Source organism: Hyla sarda, chromosome 1 (genome assembly GCF_029499605.1).
Source record: "Hyla sarda isolate aHylSar1 chromosome 1, aHylSar1.hap1, whole genome shotgun sequence".
NCBI lineage: Eukaryota > Metazoa > Chordata > Amphibia > Anura > Hylidae > Hyla > Hyla sarda.
The window spans coordinates 180055266-180072700 of NC_079189.1; the positions used below are offsets into that span (position 1 = coordinate 180055266).

At 43.2% G+C, this 17435-nt stretch overlaps 1 protein-coding gene across 6 annotated transcripts in view; it reads right to left on the bottom strand.

Moving 5' to 3' along the window:
- The window catches only part of EGF (epidermal growth factor), a 184477-nt gene extending 168311 nt beyond the window's left edge, over positions 1–16166 (bottom strand). For 2 of the 6 annotated variants that reach the window (XM_056564635.1, XM_056564618.1), the window contains exon 1: positions 15588–16166. In XM_056564635.1, the coding sequence (XP_056420610.1) occupies positions 15588–15717 (130 nt within the window). In that variant the 5' untranslated portion in view covers positions 15718–16166. The remainder of the gene's footprint in view (positions 1–15587) is intronic. The other 4 variants (XM_056564609.1, XM_056564599.1, XM_056564592.1 and 1 more) reach the window with 3 other exon arrangements.
- Positions 16167–17435: the final 1269 nt, after the last annotated feature.

The following is a 17435-nucleotide window of genomic DNA, read 5'->3' on the forward strand; positions in this document are numbered from 1 at the left end:
GCCTTGTTGCGCTATCTGTTGTGACTGCTGGGCGACTACCGTGGTGAGGTCAGCGACAACTGGCAGAGGAACTTCAGCGGGATCCATGGCCGGATCTACTGTCACGATGCCGGCTGGCAGGTAGTGGATCCTCTGTGCCAGAGAGGGATTGGCGTGGACCGTGCTAGTGGACCGGTTCTAAGCCACTACTGGTTTTCACCAGAGCCCGCCGCAAAGCGGGATGGTCTTGCTGCGGCGGTAGTGACCAGGTCGTATCCACTAGCAACGGCTCACCTCTCTGGCTGCTGAAGATAGGCGCGGTACAAGGGAGTAGGCAGAAGCAAGGTCGGACGTAGCAGAAGGTCGGGGCAGGCAGCAAGGATCGTAGTCAGGGGCAACGGCAGAAGGTCTGGAACACTGGCTAGGAACACACAAGGAACGCTTTCACTGGCACAATGGCAACAAGATCCGGCAAGGGAGTGCAGGGGAAGTGAGGTGATATAGGGAAGTGCACAGGTGAACACACTAATTGGAACCACTGCGCCAATCAGCGGCGCAGTGGCCCTTTAAATCGCAGAGACCCGGCGCGCGCGCGCCCTAGGGAGCGGGGCCGCGCGCGCCGGGACAGAACAGACGGAGAGCGAGTCAGGTACGGGAGCCGGGGTGCGCATCGCGAGCAGGCGCTACCCGCATCGCGAATCGCATCCCGGCTGGCAGCGGAATCGCAGCGCCCCGGGTCAGAGGATGTGACCGGAGCGCTGCAGCGGGGAGAGTGAAGCGAGCGCTCCGGGTCCCCGCTCCTCCCCGGAGCGCTCGCTCGGCGTAACACGTACTAATTTGGTTAAAAAGTTTGTGATTTTTTTTAAGCGCAACAATAATATAAAAGAATATAATAATGGGTATCATTTTAATCGTATTGACCCTCAGAATAAAGAACACATGTCATTTTTACCATAAATTGTACGGTGTGAAAACAAAACCTTCCAAAATTAGCAAAATTGCGTTTTTCGTTTTAATTTCCCCACAAAAATAGTGTTTTTTGGTTGCGCCATACATTTTATGATATAATGAGTGATGTCATTACAAAGGACAACTGGTCGCGCAAAGAACAAGCCCTCATACTAGTCTGTGGATGAAAATATAAAAGAGTTATGATTTTTAGAAGGCGAGGAGGAAAAAATGAAAACGTAAAAATTAAATTGTCTGAGTCCTTAAGGCCAAAATGGGCTGAGTCCTTAAGGGGTTAAAGGGGTATTCCAGGAAAAATACCAACTGGCTCCAGAAAGTTAAACAGATTTGTAAATTACTTCTATTAAAAAATCTTAATCCTTTCAGTACTTATGAGCTTCTGAAGTTAACGTTGTTCTTTTCTGTCTAAATCCTCTCAGATGACACCTGTCTCAGGAACTGCCCAGTTTAGAAGAGGTTTGCTATGGGGATTTGATTCTAAACTGTGCGTTTCCTGAGACAAGTGTCATCAGAGAGGATTTAGACAGAAAAAAACAAAGGATTAAGATTTTTTAATAGAAGTCATTTACAAATCTGTTTAACTTTCTGGAGCCAGTTGATTTATAAAAAAAGTTTTTTCCTGGAATACCCCTTCAATAGGACATGGTCCTTTAATACCCTTAGGCCCTGTCAGGTTGAGACCCTCAGTGACCTGGGGGCTCCCCTGCAAGGTCTCCCCCTGTTGTTCCCAGAATGTTGTGCACATCACTTTAATGCCTAGACAGTATCCTTATGTATAGGTAGTACAAAGGACCTGTGTCAGTCTGTCACATGTTATGTTATGCAGTCACATGATTTGTTGTCACATGTTATCCCAGAGAGCACCAGCTTAACCCCTTAAGGACCTAGCCCTTTTTCACCTTAAGGACTCGACCATTTTTTGCAATTCTGACCACTGTCACTTTAAACATTAATAACTCTGGAATGCTTTTACTTATCATTCTGATTCCGAGAATGTTTTTTCGTGACAAATTCTACTTTAACATAGTGGTAAAATTTTATGTTAACTTGCATCCTTTCTTGGTGAAAAATCCCCAAATTTAATGAAAAAAATGAAAATTTAGCATTTTTCAATTTTTGAAGCTCTCTGCTTGTAAGGAAAATGGATATTCAAAATAATATTTTTTTGGTCACATATACAATATGTCTACTTTATGTTTGTATCATAAAATGTATGAGTTTTTACTTTTGAAAGACACCAGAGTGCTTCAAAGTTCAGCAGCAATTTTCCAATTTTTCACTAAATTTTCAAACTCGATATTTTTCAGGGACCAGTTCAGTTTTGAAGTGGATTTGAAGGGTCTTCATGTTAGAAATACCCCATAAATGACCCCATTATAAAAACGAAACCCCCAAAGTATTCAAAATGACATTCAGTCAGTGTTTTAACCCTTTAGGTGTTTCACAGGAATAGCAGCATGTTCTTGTAGACCCAATTTTTGAATTTTTGCAAGTGGTAAAAGGAGAACATTTTTACTTGTATTTGTAGCCCAATTTCTCTCGAGTAAGCACATACCTCATATGTCTATGTAAAGTGTTCGGCGAGCGCAGTAGAGGGCTCAGAAGGGAAGGAGCGACAAGGGGATTTTGGAGAGTACATTTTTCTGAAATGGTTTTCGGGGGGCATGTCACCTTTAGGAAGCCCCTAGGGTGTCAAAACAGCAAAAAAAAAAACAAAAAACATGGCATACCATTTTGGAAACTAGACCCCTCTGGGATAAAGTGAGCCTTAATACCCCACAGGTTTTTCCTGACTTTTGCAAATGTAAAGAAATTTTTTTTTATATAAAATGCTTGTTTTCCCAAAAATGTTACATTTTTAGAAAGGGTAATAGCAGAAAATACCCCCCAAAACTTGAAGCCCAATTTCTCCCGATTCAGAAAACACCACATATGGGGGTGAAAAGTGCTCTGCTGGTGCACTACAGGTCTCAGAAGAGGAGTAGTCACATTTGGCTTTTTGGAAGCAAATTTTACTCGGAAGCCCCTATGGTGCCAGGACAGCAAAAAAAAAAACACATGGCATACTATTTTGGAAACTAGACCCCTCGGGGAACGTAACAAGGGGTTAAGTGAACCTTTATACCCCACAGGTGTTTCACGGCTTTTGCATATGTAAAAAAAATATATATTTTTTTTTACCTAAAATGCTTGTTTTCCCAAAACTTTTACATTTTTAAAAAGGGTAAAAGCAGAAAATACCCTCCAAATTTTGTTAGGCAATTTCTCCCGAGTACGGCGATACCCCATATGTGACCGTAAACTGTTGCCTTGAAATACGACATGGCTCCAAAGTGAGAGCGCCATGCTCATTTGAGGCCTAAATTAGGGATTGCATAGGGGTGGACATAGGGGTATTCTACACCAGTGATTCCCAAACAGGGTGCCTCCAGCTGTTGTAAAACTCCCAGCATGCCTGGACAGTCAGTGGCTGTCTGGTAATACTGGGAGTAGTTGTTGTGCAACAGCTGGAGGCTCCGTTTTGGAAACAGTGGCGTACCAGACGTTTTTCATTTTTATTGGGGAGGGGAGGGGGGCTGTGTAGGGGTATGTGTATATGTAGTGTTTTTTACTTTTTACTTTATTGTGTGTTAGTGTAGTGTAGTGTAGTGTTTTTAGGGTACAGTCACACGGGCGGGGGTTCACAGCAGTTTCTCGCTGGCAGTTTGAGCTGCGGCAGAAAATTTGCTGCAGCTCAAACTTGCAGCCGGATACTTACTGTAAACCTCCGCCCATGTGAGTGTACCCTGTACATTCACATTGGGGAGGGGAGGAACTTCCAGCTGTTGCAAAACTACAACTCCCAGCATGCGCTGACAGACTGTACATGCTGAGAGTTTTGTAACAGCTGTAGGCACACTGGTTATGTATCACTGAGTTTGTGACCTAACTCAGTGTTTCACAACCAGTGTGCCTCCAGCTGTTGCAAAACTACAACTCCCAGCATGTACGGTGAATGCTGGGAGTTGTAGTTTGCAACAGCTGGAGGCACACCGGTCGTGAAACACTGAGTTAGGTAAAAAAAAAAAACTCTGAGTTTCACAACCAGTGTGCCTTCAGCTGTTGCAAAACTACAACTCTCAGCAGTCACCGACAGCCAACGGGCATGGTGGGAGTTGTAGTTATGCAACCAGCAGATGCACCACTACAACTCCCAGCATGCACTTTAGCTGTTTGTGCAAGCTGGGAGTTGTAGTTATACAACAGCTGAAGGTACACTTTTCCATAGAAAAAATGTGCCTCAAGCTGTTGCAAAACTATAAGTCCCAGCATGCCCATAAGGGAATGCTGGGAGTTGTGGTGGTCTGCCTCCTGCTGTTGCATAACTACAGCTCCCAGCATGCCCTTTGTGCATGCTGGGAGCTGTTGCTAAGCAACAGCAGGAGGCTGTCACTCACGTCTAACTGCTGCTCCTCAGGTCAGTCCCTCGCCGCCGCCGCCACCGCTCCTGGGGCCCTGATCCCAACAGGGACGCCGGGGATCGAGGTCCCCAGCTGCCGGGGTCCTCTTCCCGCACCCGATCACGTCCTCCGGAAGAGGGGCGGAGCGGGTTGCGGGAGTGACACCCGCAGCAGGTGCCCTGATTGGTCGGCCGGTGAACCGGCCGACGAATCAGGGCGATCGTGAGGTGGCACCAGTGCCACCTCACCCCTGCTGGCTATGGCTGTTCGGGGCCGTCAGAGACCGCCCCGAACAGCCTGTAATTCCGGGTCACCGGGTCACTGGAGACCCGATTGACCCGAAATCGCCACAGATCGCTGGGCTGAATTGTCCAGCGATCTGCAGCCATCGCCGACATGGGGGGACATCATGACCCCCCCTGGGCAATATGCCGCGATACCTGCTGAACGATTTCAGCAGGCATCCGGCTCCGGTCCCCAACCGGCTAGCGGTTTTTACCAGAATTCCCATGGGCGTATGGATACGCCCTGCGTCCTTAAGGACTCGGAATGAAGGGCGTATCCATACCTGAAGAGGTTAACCTATGACCCGCAGCTTGACCAATGGGCTTTAGTCCAGCCCCCCACTATGTAAAGGGGCAAATATTACAATTCAGTCTCTTAGCTCCTACCACCTGCTACCTGACTGAGCACAGCAAACACCAGAGATCTCAGTGCAAGTGATCAGCATCTGTAAGACCCCAAAAGCTACAGTCATTCCAGTAAGTCTCAAGTCCATGTCTCCTGTCACTGAAACTAGTCAAGTCCTGCATATAGTCAAGTCAAGTCCAATCTCGAGTCAAGTTAATTACAAGTATATTGGTCCAGCAAGCTGCGAGGTCCTTCTGGGTCCTGGACACCTCTCTGGGAAATCTGGCCTCAGCTGTGAAGATAATTCCATATGTCTTATACTTAGTAAAGCCTCCGTTTGACCATAACTGGTGGTGGACTCTCATTTCACTACTAGCAACTGGGATAGCAGAGGAACCGGGCGTGTGGTGTTCCGGAACCCTAAAACCACACTGGTGTCACAAACACTAGGGGTTAACAACATCTAGCCACCGGGGTTAATACCATCTGATCCCACCACTCACACCGCTACACCCGTTGTCCCGCCATACAACTGTGGGTCACCACAGTCACCCCTGTTATGATCTCTATCCTGTCTTCAGTCACTGTCAGACTCTGCAGAAAAGGTAATGGGGGGTATTTATCAATTTTGCCTGTTGACAGTTTCTTTTTACCCTTTTATTTTTTCACTTTGATTTTTGTGGACATGCACCAAATTTTGTGGACATGCACCAAACTCCCATGCTGGGAGTTGTAGTTTTGCAACATCTGGAGGTCCGCAGGTTGGAGACCACTGCTTTAGTGCTTACCTTTCCTGAACCTGTGTGGCCATGTCCAATGCTGGCTCAACGGAGGGTGAAGGTTCCTCTGGATAATATTGAGTGGCCCTTTTTAATGTATTTTGATGCCTTTACATTTTCTTACATTGCTAAGTGTGTTTTCCAAGTGCAACATTTCTTGGCGGTGATTTGTGCCCAAAAAACGGGATTTGCGCCAAAATTGCGCCAAAGATCGATTGGCGCATATGATGAATTACTGACTAAAGTTGAAATCACACACAGGACCGTATGATTTTGAGAAAGTTGTAAAAATGACAGTGGAGAAGATGCGCTAAACTTTGGTGCAAAAAGACACTGCGCCAAAGTATTGCGCCAAAGTTATGTTAAAAAAGACACATAAATCCTTTGATAAATACCCCCCAATGTCTCTGCTCTGTCCCTTCAGCACTCAGAATGGACAGGGGGCTTCCAGGTAACTGCTTACAACCCTTGGACAAAGTGTAACCCAAAATTACCCCCATAAACAACATTTATGCCAACAGTACAAACCAAAGAACAGCAGCAGCACAACAAAGTCAGGCTGATATAATGAGCAAAATCCCCAAAATCAAGAAGAAATACCTCAAAATTCCTTACACACTTTTGCACAGTAATGACTATAAACTCTCAAGTTGTTATTATAGGAGCACTGTGGTGTCATACAACTTATTCCTATCCAAAGGATACCACAGTACTTCTTTAACTATTATTACAAATTCCTATATAAATGGTAATAATGGTTCATAACAGTATGACATATACACTGCTCAAAGAAAAATAAAGGGAACACTAAGATAACATTCTACATCTGAACGAATGAACTAATCGTATGAAATACTTTCATCTTTACATAGTTGAATGTGCTAACAAAATCACACAAAAATTATCAATGGAAATTAAATTTATCAACCCATGGAGGTCTGGATATAGAGTCACACTCAAATTCAAAGTGGAAAACCACACTACTGGCTGATCCAACTTTGATGTAATGTCCTTAAAACAAGTCAAAATGAGGCTCAGTAGTGTGTGTGGCCACCACATGCCTTTATGACCTCCTTATAACGCCTGGGCATGCTCCTGATGAGGTGGCGGATGGTCTCCTGAGGGATGTCCTCCCAGACCTGGACTAAAGCATACGCCAACTCCTGGAGAGTCTGTGGTGGAACGTGGCATTGGTGGATCGATGGTGTTCTCTGCCAATCTTGGTGTTCTCTGGCAAATGCCAAATGTCCTGCACGGTGTTGGGCTGTAAGCTCAACCCCCACATGTGGACATCGGGCCCTCATACCACCCTCATGGAGTCTGTTTCTTACCGTTTGAGTGGACACATGCACATTTGTGGCCTGCTGGAGGTCATTTTGCAGGGCTCTGGCAGTGCTCCTCCTGCTCCTCCTTGCACAAAGGCAGAGGTAGCGGTCCTGCTGCTTGGTTGTTGCCCTCCTACGGCCTCCTCCACATCTCCTGATGTACTGGCCTGTCTCCTGATGTACTGGCTTGTCTCCTGGTAGTGCCTCCATGCTCTGGACATTACGCTGACAGACACAGCAAACCTTCTTGCCACAGCTCGCATTGATGTGCCATCCTGGCTGAGCTGCACTACCTGAACCACTTGTGTGGGTTGTAGACTCCGTCTCATGCGACTACTAGAGTGAAAGCACCGCCAGCATTCATCAGCCAGGAAGCATAGGAACTGAGAAGTGGTCTTTGGTAAGCACCTGAAGAACCATTCCTTTATTGAGGGTGTCTTGCTAATTGCCTATAATTTCCACCTGTTTTCTGTTCCATTTGCACAACAGCATGTGAAATTGATTGTCAATCAGTGTTGCTTCCTGAGTGGACAGTGTGATTTCACAGAAGTGTGATTGACCTGGAGTTACATTGTGTTGTTGAAGTGTTTCTTTTATTTTTTTTGAGCAGTGTATAAATAAATAAATAAATATATATATATATATATATATATATATATATATATATATATATACATATATATATATATATAGATATATGTGTGTGTGTCTGTGTGTGTTTGTAAATTTGAGTAGCCGTATTAGTCCAGTGATGCAGATGCAAATCATAAAATGTTGCAGTATCTTGTATTACCTTTTTTATTGGACTAACAGAATTTTGTAGAGATATGCTTTCGGGAGTCCTCCCTTTATCAAGTTGGACTTGATAAAGGGAGGAATCCCGAAAGCTTGTCTCTACAGAATTCTGTTAGTCCAATAGAAAAGGTAATACATATATGTTTCAAATAATTGCACCAGCATTTAGCAGTATAATTATAATTATGAACATAGTATGGTGTGTGTCTCTACTTCAGTGATCCAGCAAGCCTGTGCACAGGCTGGGCATTCTTTAGACTGCTGCTGTCTTGATAAATGCCCCCCTTAGATTTTATAGGAAGAGTTACTGGCCTAAACTATAAGATATGTTTGTCTGATGGACTTTCTATTCCCTCAGTGTTAGAGATAACAGCAAGGAAGGGGTTACACACCAGGTCCAGATACTAGACAGAGCTTCTGGACCCCTTTGAGTGTAATGTACTTTAGCCTCTATCCTTTTGAGACGGTGCCTTGTCAACTAGATGTGTCTCATTTTTACTGTACTTTCTATCCTCTTTCATAGACATCAACGAACCTGCAATGTCTTGCAACACTGCAGCAAGATCGAATGAATCAGCCGTCGATTAAATTAGTCTGGTGGAGACACATATTTTGAGCCTGATCGCGCCACATGTAAATATGCCCTTGAGGAGATCTTCTATTAATCCAGCATGCAATAATCCAGAAAGCACAATAACCAAGCACTTGTTTCCAGACTATTAAAAGTGAGTTTTATGTATAATTTATAATATTTTATAGACTATTTTAACCTGGCATCTATTAGGTACATACTCAACTCATTTGGCATTTTGTTAGTTGTACTCAATTGTATTTTTGATATGTACTCACTGTATACACTACTTGGACTACACTGACAATCCACTAATAAAATTTGCTTTGCAAGCTACATTCCTGCATACATATGTATTCTAAACATTGCATTCTCTAGGAAGCTATATCACATGCTTCTGTGCTCACTTCTATAAACTCTTATTTATCATGAAAAATGATTAGACATTATTAAAAAAAATATACAAAAAAGTTAATGCTTGACTATTCAGCCCCCAATACATGTGTTTGGGGGTTATTTTTTTTATTTTTTTACTTTCACTTTACATTCTGGCATGACTAGGTATTTCAATAATTTTGGATTAAAGTGAGTTACCGTATTTTTCGCCGTATAAGATGCACTTTTTCTTCCCCAAAACTGGGGGGGAAAAGTCGGTGCGTCTTATACGGCGAATACACCCCTATCGCGGCGGTCCCTGCGGCCATCAACGGCCGGGACCCGCGGCTAATTCAGGACATCACCGATCGCGGTGATGCCCTGTATTAACCCTTCAGATGCGGCGATCAAAGCTGACCGCCGCGTCTGAAGGGAAAGTGACACTAACCCGGCTGTTCAGTCGACTGATTAGCCGGGTTAGTGCTTACAGGACACCGGGAGGGACCTTACCTGCCTCCTCTGTGTCTTCTCCGTTCAGGGATCCCCTGTATGGCCGGCGCTCTCCTTCCTCGTCATCACGTCGTCGCGTACGTGCGTCGGCATGCGTAACGACGTGATGGCGGCGACGGAGAGCGAGGATACCCGGCCGGCAGCAGAGACGTTCCGGAGCGACGGGGACATGGCGACAGCGATGGAGCGACATCCAGGGCAGCGGTGATGGGTCCGGAGCGGCAGGGACACGTGAGTATTACCTCCTATGCAGTGGTCTTCAATCTGCGGACCTCCAGATGTTGCAAAACTACAACTCCCAGCATCACCGGACAGCCAACGGCTGTCCGGGCATGCTGGGAGTTGTAGTTTTGCAACATCTGGAGGTCCGCAGGTTGAAGACCACTATTGGGTTCAAAATCTTTATTTTTTTAGATTTTGCACCTATAAATTGGGTGCGTCTTATACGCCGGTGCGTCCTATAGGACGAAAAATACGGAAGTTTGATTTAAGTAGGCATGTCTAAATATGAGAAGGTGTTACCAATCAATACCACTATATAGTGTCTAAATAATAGTAACATATGTGCTCTAAACTATGTAAACACTACAACATCTATTCTTTAGCCAATACATAAAAGAGACAAAAAAAAAGAGAGTTTGATGGCCATTCTTGATGGGGCGCAATGGCAGTGTGAAAGTAGCATTACACTGCTGTCTTTTGTAAGAAATGCTTTTCATGGGGACAAGAACAGGCCCATAATATTAACCTGCCCTTGTCTCTACACAGTACCACCAATGAATGTCAGCCTGACTGGAATGGGAGTTGGATCTGATGTATCACCTTTCCACCAATAATTTGCCACACACTTTTTGCACAGTGTCTTTTTTGTTTCCATGCCAAAAAAAAAAACACAGTGTTTCCCAAAAATATACAATTTTAGAATTTTGTGTCTTTGTTTTTTACGTAATATCTGGCAAGTTCCTCATCCCTTATTTGTCCCTGCCTGATCCTGGTCTAACTCGTCTACATACCGATTCTCTTTAGAACAAGATATGTCATTTTAATTTCCTGAATAATGCCTGTGGTGGCCTAAGCAATTGTTTACCTCAACAAAGCAATACCTGGCCCCTGGTAAAATACCCTGTTTGAATTGAGAATTCAGAGACATGTGTCATGTCCTTGCTGTCTCACAGTCTTACAAGAATGTGCTTTTTCTACACATGTATACGTGATCCTGGAAGATCCATAAACAAATATGTTCACTGTCAGGGGGAGTTTTCACAGCATTAGGTGAGGGCTAAGGATTAGTTTTTGCCTCTTATGACCAGTAGTAGTAGTCGTCGTTTTTCAACTGGGAGATAAAACTTAAGATACTTTTTGCGTTTGCCGACTGAAAACCTTTCAGATGTATTCATAAATAAAAAGTGACGTAAGAGTCCATTCACACTGCTCCTGAACATATGCTTGAAGGACAAGTATCATGATTAAAAACATATCCCCTATGCGAAGGATAAGTGCTAAGTTTTAGATCGCAGGGGCTCCAAGTGCTGGGGCCCCCCGCGATCTCCTGTTTGGTGCCCCAGGTCTCCAGCACAGGAGCGCGTCACGACCCCAGCCCGAAACGGGAGCCACCACACCCCCTCCATACAGCTTTATGGGAGAGCTGTTCAGCAATCTTCGGCTCTCCCATACAGCTCTATGGAGGGGGTGTGGCGGCTCCCGTGTCGGGGGGGGGGGGGTTTCTTGACGTGCTCCAATGCTTGAGACCCGGGGCTCCAAACAGGAGATCGCGGTGGGCCCCAGCACTCGAAACCCCCCCCCCCATCTAAAACCTATCCCCTATCCTTCAATAGGGGATAAGTTTTCAATCATGATACTTGTCCTTTAACCCCTTAAGGACACATGACGTACTGGAACGTCATGTGTCCACTCCCGATCTATAACGCGGGGCCACGGCGTGGCCCCGCGTCATAGCGGGTCGGGCCCGGCCTCTAACAACGGCCGGGACCCGTGGCTAATAGCGCGCGGCATTGATCGCTGTGCCGCGCGCTATTAACCCTTTAGACGCGGCGTTCAAAGTTGAACGCCGCGTCTAAAGTGAAACCGAAAGCATCCCGGCTAGCTCAGTGGGCTGTTCGGGATAGCCGCGGTGAAATCGCGGCATCCCGAACAGCTGACAGGACAGCGGGAGGGCCCCTTCCTGCCTCCTCGCTGTCCGATCGCCGAATGACTGCTCAGTGCCTGAGATCCAGGCATGAGCAGTCATCCGGCAGAATCGTTGATCACTGGTTTCTTATGAGAAACCAGTGATCAACATAGAAGATCAGTGTGTGCAGTGTTATAGGTCCCTATGGGACCTATAACACTGCAAAAAAAAAGTGAAAAAAAAAAGTGAATAAAGATCATTTAACTCCTCCCCTATTAAAAGTTTGAATCACCCCCCTTTTCCAATAAAAAAAAAAAACACAGTGTAAATAAAAATAAAAATAAACATATGTGGTATCACCGCGTGCGGAAATGTCCGAATTATAAAAATATATCATTAATTAAACCGCTCGGTCAATGGCGTGCGCGCAAAAAAATTCCAAAGTCCAAAATAGTGCATTTTTGGTCACTTTTTATATCATTTAAAAATGAATAAAAAGTGATCAATAAGTCCTATCAATGCAAAAATGGTACCGTTAAAAACTTCAGATCACGGCGCAAAAAATGAGCCCTCATACCGCCCCATACACGGAAAAATAAAAAAGTTATAGGGGTCAGAAGATGACAATTTTAAACGTATTAATTTTCCTGCATGTAGTTATGATTTTTTCCAGAAGTCCGACAAAATCAAACCTATATAAGTAGGGTATCATTTTAATCGTATGGACCTACAGAATACATATCAGGTGTCATTTTTACCGAAAAATGTACTACGTAGAAACGGAAGCCCCCAAAAGTTACAAAACAGCGTTTTTTTTTTCAATTTTGTCGCACAATGATTTTTTTTCCCGCTTCACCATAGATTTTTGGGCAAAATGACTGACGTCATTACAAAGTAGAATTGGTGGCGCAAAAAATAAGCCATCATATGGATTTTTAGGTGTAAATTTGAAAGAGTTATGATTTTTTAAAGGCAAGGAGCAAAAAACGAAAATGCAAAAACGGAAAAACCTCCGGTCCTTAAGGGGTTAATGTACTTCATGCTAAATATTCAAAATATTAGTTCTTACTTTTTAATAATTTAGCAAAAAAATTCTAAAATTCTATTTTCACATTCTCATTATGGAGTATGGAGTGCAGATTGACAGAGTAAAACTTGAAGTTTGATAACTTATCAAAAAGAAATCAGCTTTTTTATATCTGAGTAATACCTCTAAGAAATGGATTCCACAAAACTTCAGAAGGTTCCCTGTGGTCTCTACCACCAAAATGTTTGCAGCAGAGCCTTTACATCTTGTAAATTTCTTTTTAGCATATCCGACAGATGTGTGATAGGATTGAGATCTGGGACATTTGGAGGTAAGGTCACATTTGGAGGCCAGGTCATGTTCCTCAAACTATTCCTGAATATTTTTTTTTCAGTATGGCAAAGCTCATAATGTTACTATTAAGAGGTCACTTTTATTAGAAATACTGTTCCTATAAAGGTGTGTACTTGGTCTGTAATAATGTATAGGTAGGAGATACATTCAAAGTAACATCCACATGAGTTCCAGTATTTAAGGTTTCCCGACATCTCACTTCCTCTGCAGACTTTACTTTTCTGCATAGTCCATAGTGCATTCTTGGGTCATCCCTTCCCAGTTAAGCACCACACATGTAACCAACCCTCTACATGATGTAAAGGAAACCCAGATTCATTGAACCAGGCAACCGGGGGGGTTGGACAATTGCCTTGGATCCCCCCCGGATCCGCCCCTGCTCCAGTTCTGGTACTCACTATTCAATTGTAGGCACCTTTTGTGGCATGGCTCAGAATGATTTCTGTATGTTACAATATCTCTCTGTGGGCATCAATGAGCCTTTGGCACCCAAAACCCTGTCACCTGTTCACTGGTTAGATTTTCATGAACTGCTTTTGGAATGTGCTGCCCACTGCATGCCAGCGAGACACCACAAGACCTATCATTTAGAAGATGATCTGACCTGATCGCAGTGTCCCACTGGGAACCCTGTGGGACCTTTCGGTTTGATGTAAATCATTAATTAGCCTATTTTGTATATCTGTTTATATTTTAATGCTGCTTTGTACTATATTATTATGTTTTATGCTGTAACCTTGCTTGTAACTTTAAGAGCAAATCAAATGGTTACATGTACTTACACTTATTCAGGGAATCTTTTAGAGAGGGGATGAGCTTGCTCTAATCCCAGCCTCTCTGCAGAGAGGAAAATGAAGTTTCTTTGAGTTCAGTTTAGCCTTTCTGTGAGGATGTGTTGAGTTCAGTGCAGCCTCTACCTGTGTGGGGTTGTATAGGGTTAGACTAGTAGAGAGTACCATGGAGGAAGGAAGTATAAAGCCTACATGAAAAAGTTAGCCTTTATACCCAAGACTGCTTAGGCCTGTTGCAGCTCCAGCATCATAACTGGTTGATCATGTTATCTCATGGGGCATTGTATAGGAGCCTGAAAACATAATTCTAGGACCTTACTGGGCATCATCCTGGGCCTAGAACTAAGTGGCTGCCAAGCTACAGAACCTCAAGAAACTTACACCCCACAATTGGGTATTGCAACCAGAGAAAAGAGATGAGATATTTAGAAAAGGATAGGAGCCTACCAGCTAGAATTTACCCCAGGAAAATAATTCAGGGGACTAGTGAAAGAACATATGGGCTAGAGGAAAGACAGTCAGTTCCAGAAATCCTGTTGCACCTCAGATTGTGGGTTACCTTGGCTCCAAGTTCATCAAGTTGTAAAAGAGACTGTGTCTCCATTAGAACAATGCATTAGCATGACTACCTGCTGCTATGCAGAGAACTACCATATCCTGTGTAAGATCTTTACCCTGACCTGAAGGACTTACTTCTTTTCTTCAGAACTGTCTAGTTGATTAGGGGGAATTGCTGAGCTAGGGTCCCATTTGCAAATCTGTGCCTTTGTGGACCTCCAGTAAGGCCAGATGAAAATGTCCTATTGGGAGCCAACCTCCAGAGTTTTTCCAAAGTCTTCAGGGAATTTGTTCAGGGAACTGCTTAAGTGAACATCTACACTCCACCTAGGTTAACTCCTTCAGTAATATCTACCAACTGCCATAATCTACTGCAGGTACTGTTTTTGTTGGGATGGTTTAAGATATGTGCCTTCACTATGTGGAAAAAGTTCAGTTCTAGTTGCCCGTTATAATCCATCACCCCTTCAATCCTGGTGTCTTGGTTTACACAACACTTAACACCACAGGTCTTACACACACTCAGTTAGCCAGGACATCATCACTAGGAAGCCCCCCAGGGAATATGGACTATATACCATCAGCGCAGCCCCTCACCCTTGACAAAAGCTTATAGAAACTCTAGGGGTTGCTTGGGAGTCATCACTACTCTAGCTATTTGTGACATCTGTGACCTTAACCGTGATTTCCCCCCCCCCCCCCCCCCCCCTATTTCTATTGAAAGCTGAAACAAATGTCCATTGATCACTTTTCAGGCCAAGATTTATACAAAGCTTATACATGACAAAGTTGCACATGTTATTATTTGGTTATATTCTGGAAGTGGTGATAAGTTGCTTTCCTTTGTTGCATGGCATGACAAAACAGTCATATGTTCATTGGAATAAATGAGAATGTAATCAGTTGTAACAATGACATTAATTATACAATTGAATGCATTCATATGGGCATTCATTGCATGATTGTGCAGCTTCCATATCCCTTGTGTTTTCTCATTTTCTATTGCCGTCTCTCCCTATTAACGTCAACCTGGCATGAAGTATTTAGTACCCACAATAATCGCAGACCTTATAGGACTTGATGTGCAATCTGTTGTCCAGTATTTGTGTCTTCTGCAGCCTTATTGACATGTTCATTGAGTATGTTGTTTTATCATGCCTAGTTTATACCTTCATTTAAATTAATTAGCACCAATATCAAACCAAGATGTCCGCACAGACAGCACTAGCTTAGAAGTATTATGTAATCACTAATATCAATACGTTGCATGCTGATATGATCATCAGTTGTTTTGAAACACTTCTGTATTATTTAATACTCATATTGATGCATTACATTTGGTAATGATGCACTTACCGTTACAAGTAGACCGGTTATTACCTAGGTATTGATAACTTCCCTGGCAGTCCCATTGCTCTATTCCTTTGGCATGATGTAAGCCGGTGAATAAAAATAATGTCCAGAAAACAGTTAATATAAGGAACATAATCTCCTCTTCTTGTGGTTTCTGTCCATAGGCTACATGTCACTTGTCTTTCATCCTGTGCAGCTCTATGTCTAATGTCTCATTCTCCTGAACGCAGCCTTTCAGATCCAATATCATTTTTTGCAGCAATCGCAGATCTTTGTTTTTCTTCTTTTTTCCTTCCTCCAACAATGCTGTGACCTCTCTCCGTATACAACTTTTCTAATTAGTTACGTGTCTTGTTTTTTTTTTTTTTTTTTTTTTCGAAGCAAAGTATGAAATGCCAGGCACCCTGGTGACAAATGTAGCACTTTCAGCTAATGCTTCTTGGGAGATTTTCTCCAACCATGTCAGAGCAAATTGCTTTGTGATAACCTTCTCTTGGTTGTGAACACTATGCCAGGGTCTGTCCTCCCCAAATACTGCCTTCTTTAAAATGATTCCTTGCCACACCTCCCAGTTCCTTAGTGCCAGCGGAGTGGAGCCTGTCTTAGGTCTTTTCCATGCTAGGAATGAGAGAATGCAGACTGAGAACAAATACACGAGCACTTGTAATTCTTTTCATACACTGAGGATACTGTGTACAGACTGTTTTGTGTGTTTTATGCTCTTTATGAGTCCGATACTGGAAATTAAAGACATTATTTGACTAATAAAATACTTGAAATCCACTTTAGTGTTTCTTGATAAAGAACCATGAAAGCAACAGGTAACCTCTTGCAAAACAAAGTTTTCTCACTTGTCCGGTACTAGAACAATTAAGAAGATAGATTATAAGAAACCTATTATTTACTCATACAGCCCAGACGTCTTGGAATGTCAGATGAGTATGGACAGTGAGTTATAGAACAAACATATTATTTCAGAGGGTTTGGTTTATATAACTATAGAAAATGTATTTTACTATGACATTCCAATAACAATTGATATTGATCTTAAATAAATAAATCAATAAAGTAAAGATTTGAAAAATAATTTAAATCTGAGAGGACAATGTGCCTCCTTGAGGAGACCACCAAGCTGACATAGGTAGTCTAATAGGCCAGGCAATGCTCTTGGGCAAAAAGGTATGCCAACTTAGGAGACACATTACCACCTCAGACACACATTAGAGATTACCCAGCTACCCCAGCACTCTGTTCTGTACTGATAAAGGGCAAAAAAAACAAAAAGCTGTCTGCAGATAGGGCACTTTTCCTTTAAGATTAAAGGGGTACTCTGGTGGAAAACAAATGTTTTTAAATCAACTGGTGCCCGAAAGTTAAACAGATTTGTAAATCATTTAAAAGTATTATGCAAAAATAGCCCAAACATCAAGGATAGTAGAATAAAAAAAAAAAGTTGGGAAAAAAATATATATTTTCAAGACCATGCTTCAATTAAACAGATTTTTTTACCGTATATAGCATACAGTGAGTTACTGATTCGGCTACTAGATGTCCGGATATTAAACAGTCTGTTAATGGTGAGGTGGTATTGGTGCAATGTCCATAAAGGTTATTGCAATAGTGGTTATATATTACCCGTTCCTGATGATGATATCGTGCTGTGGTATTGATGTCCGTATAGTACTCTCGCTGGTTAGTAAGCGCTGGCGTGCGGCTGGTCCAGACTGCGCTGGACCCGATGTTTTTCCACACAATGGCACTCCTCACTCGTCTGACATCAGCCAGGGAGGTGATCGTGGTTGTTGGATCTCAGGAGATGGATTGCAGGTCCCTGTTGACAGCAGATAGACA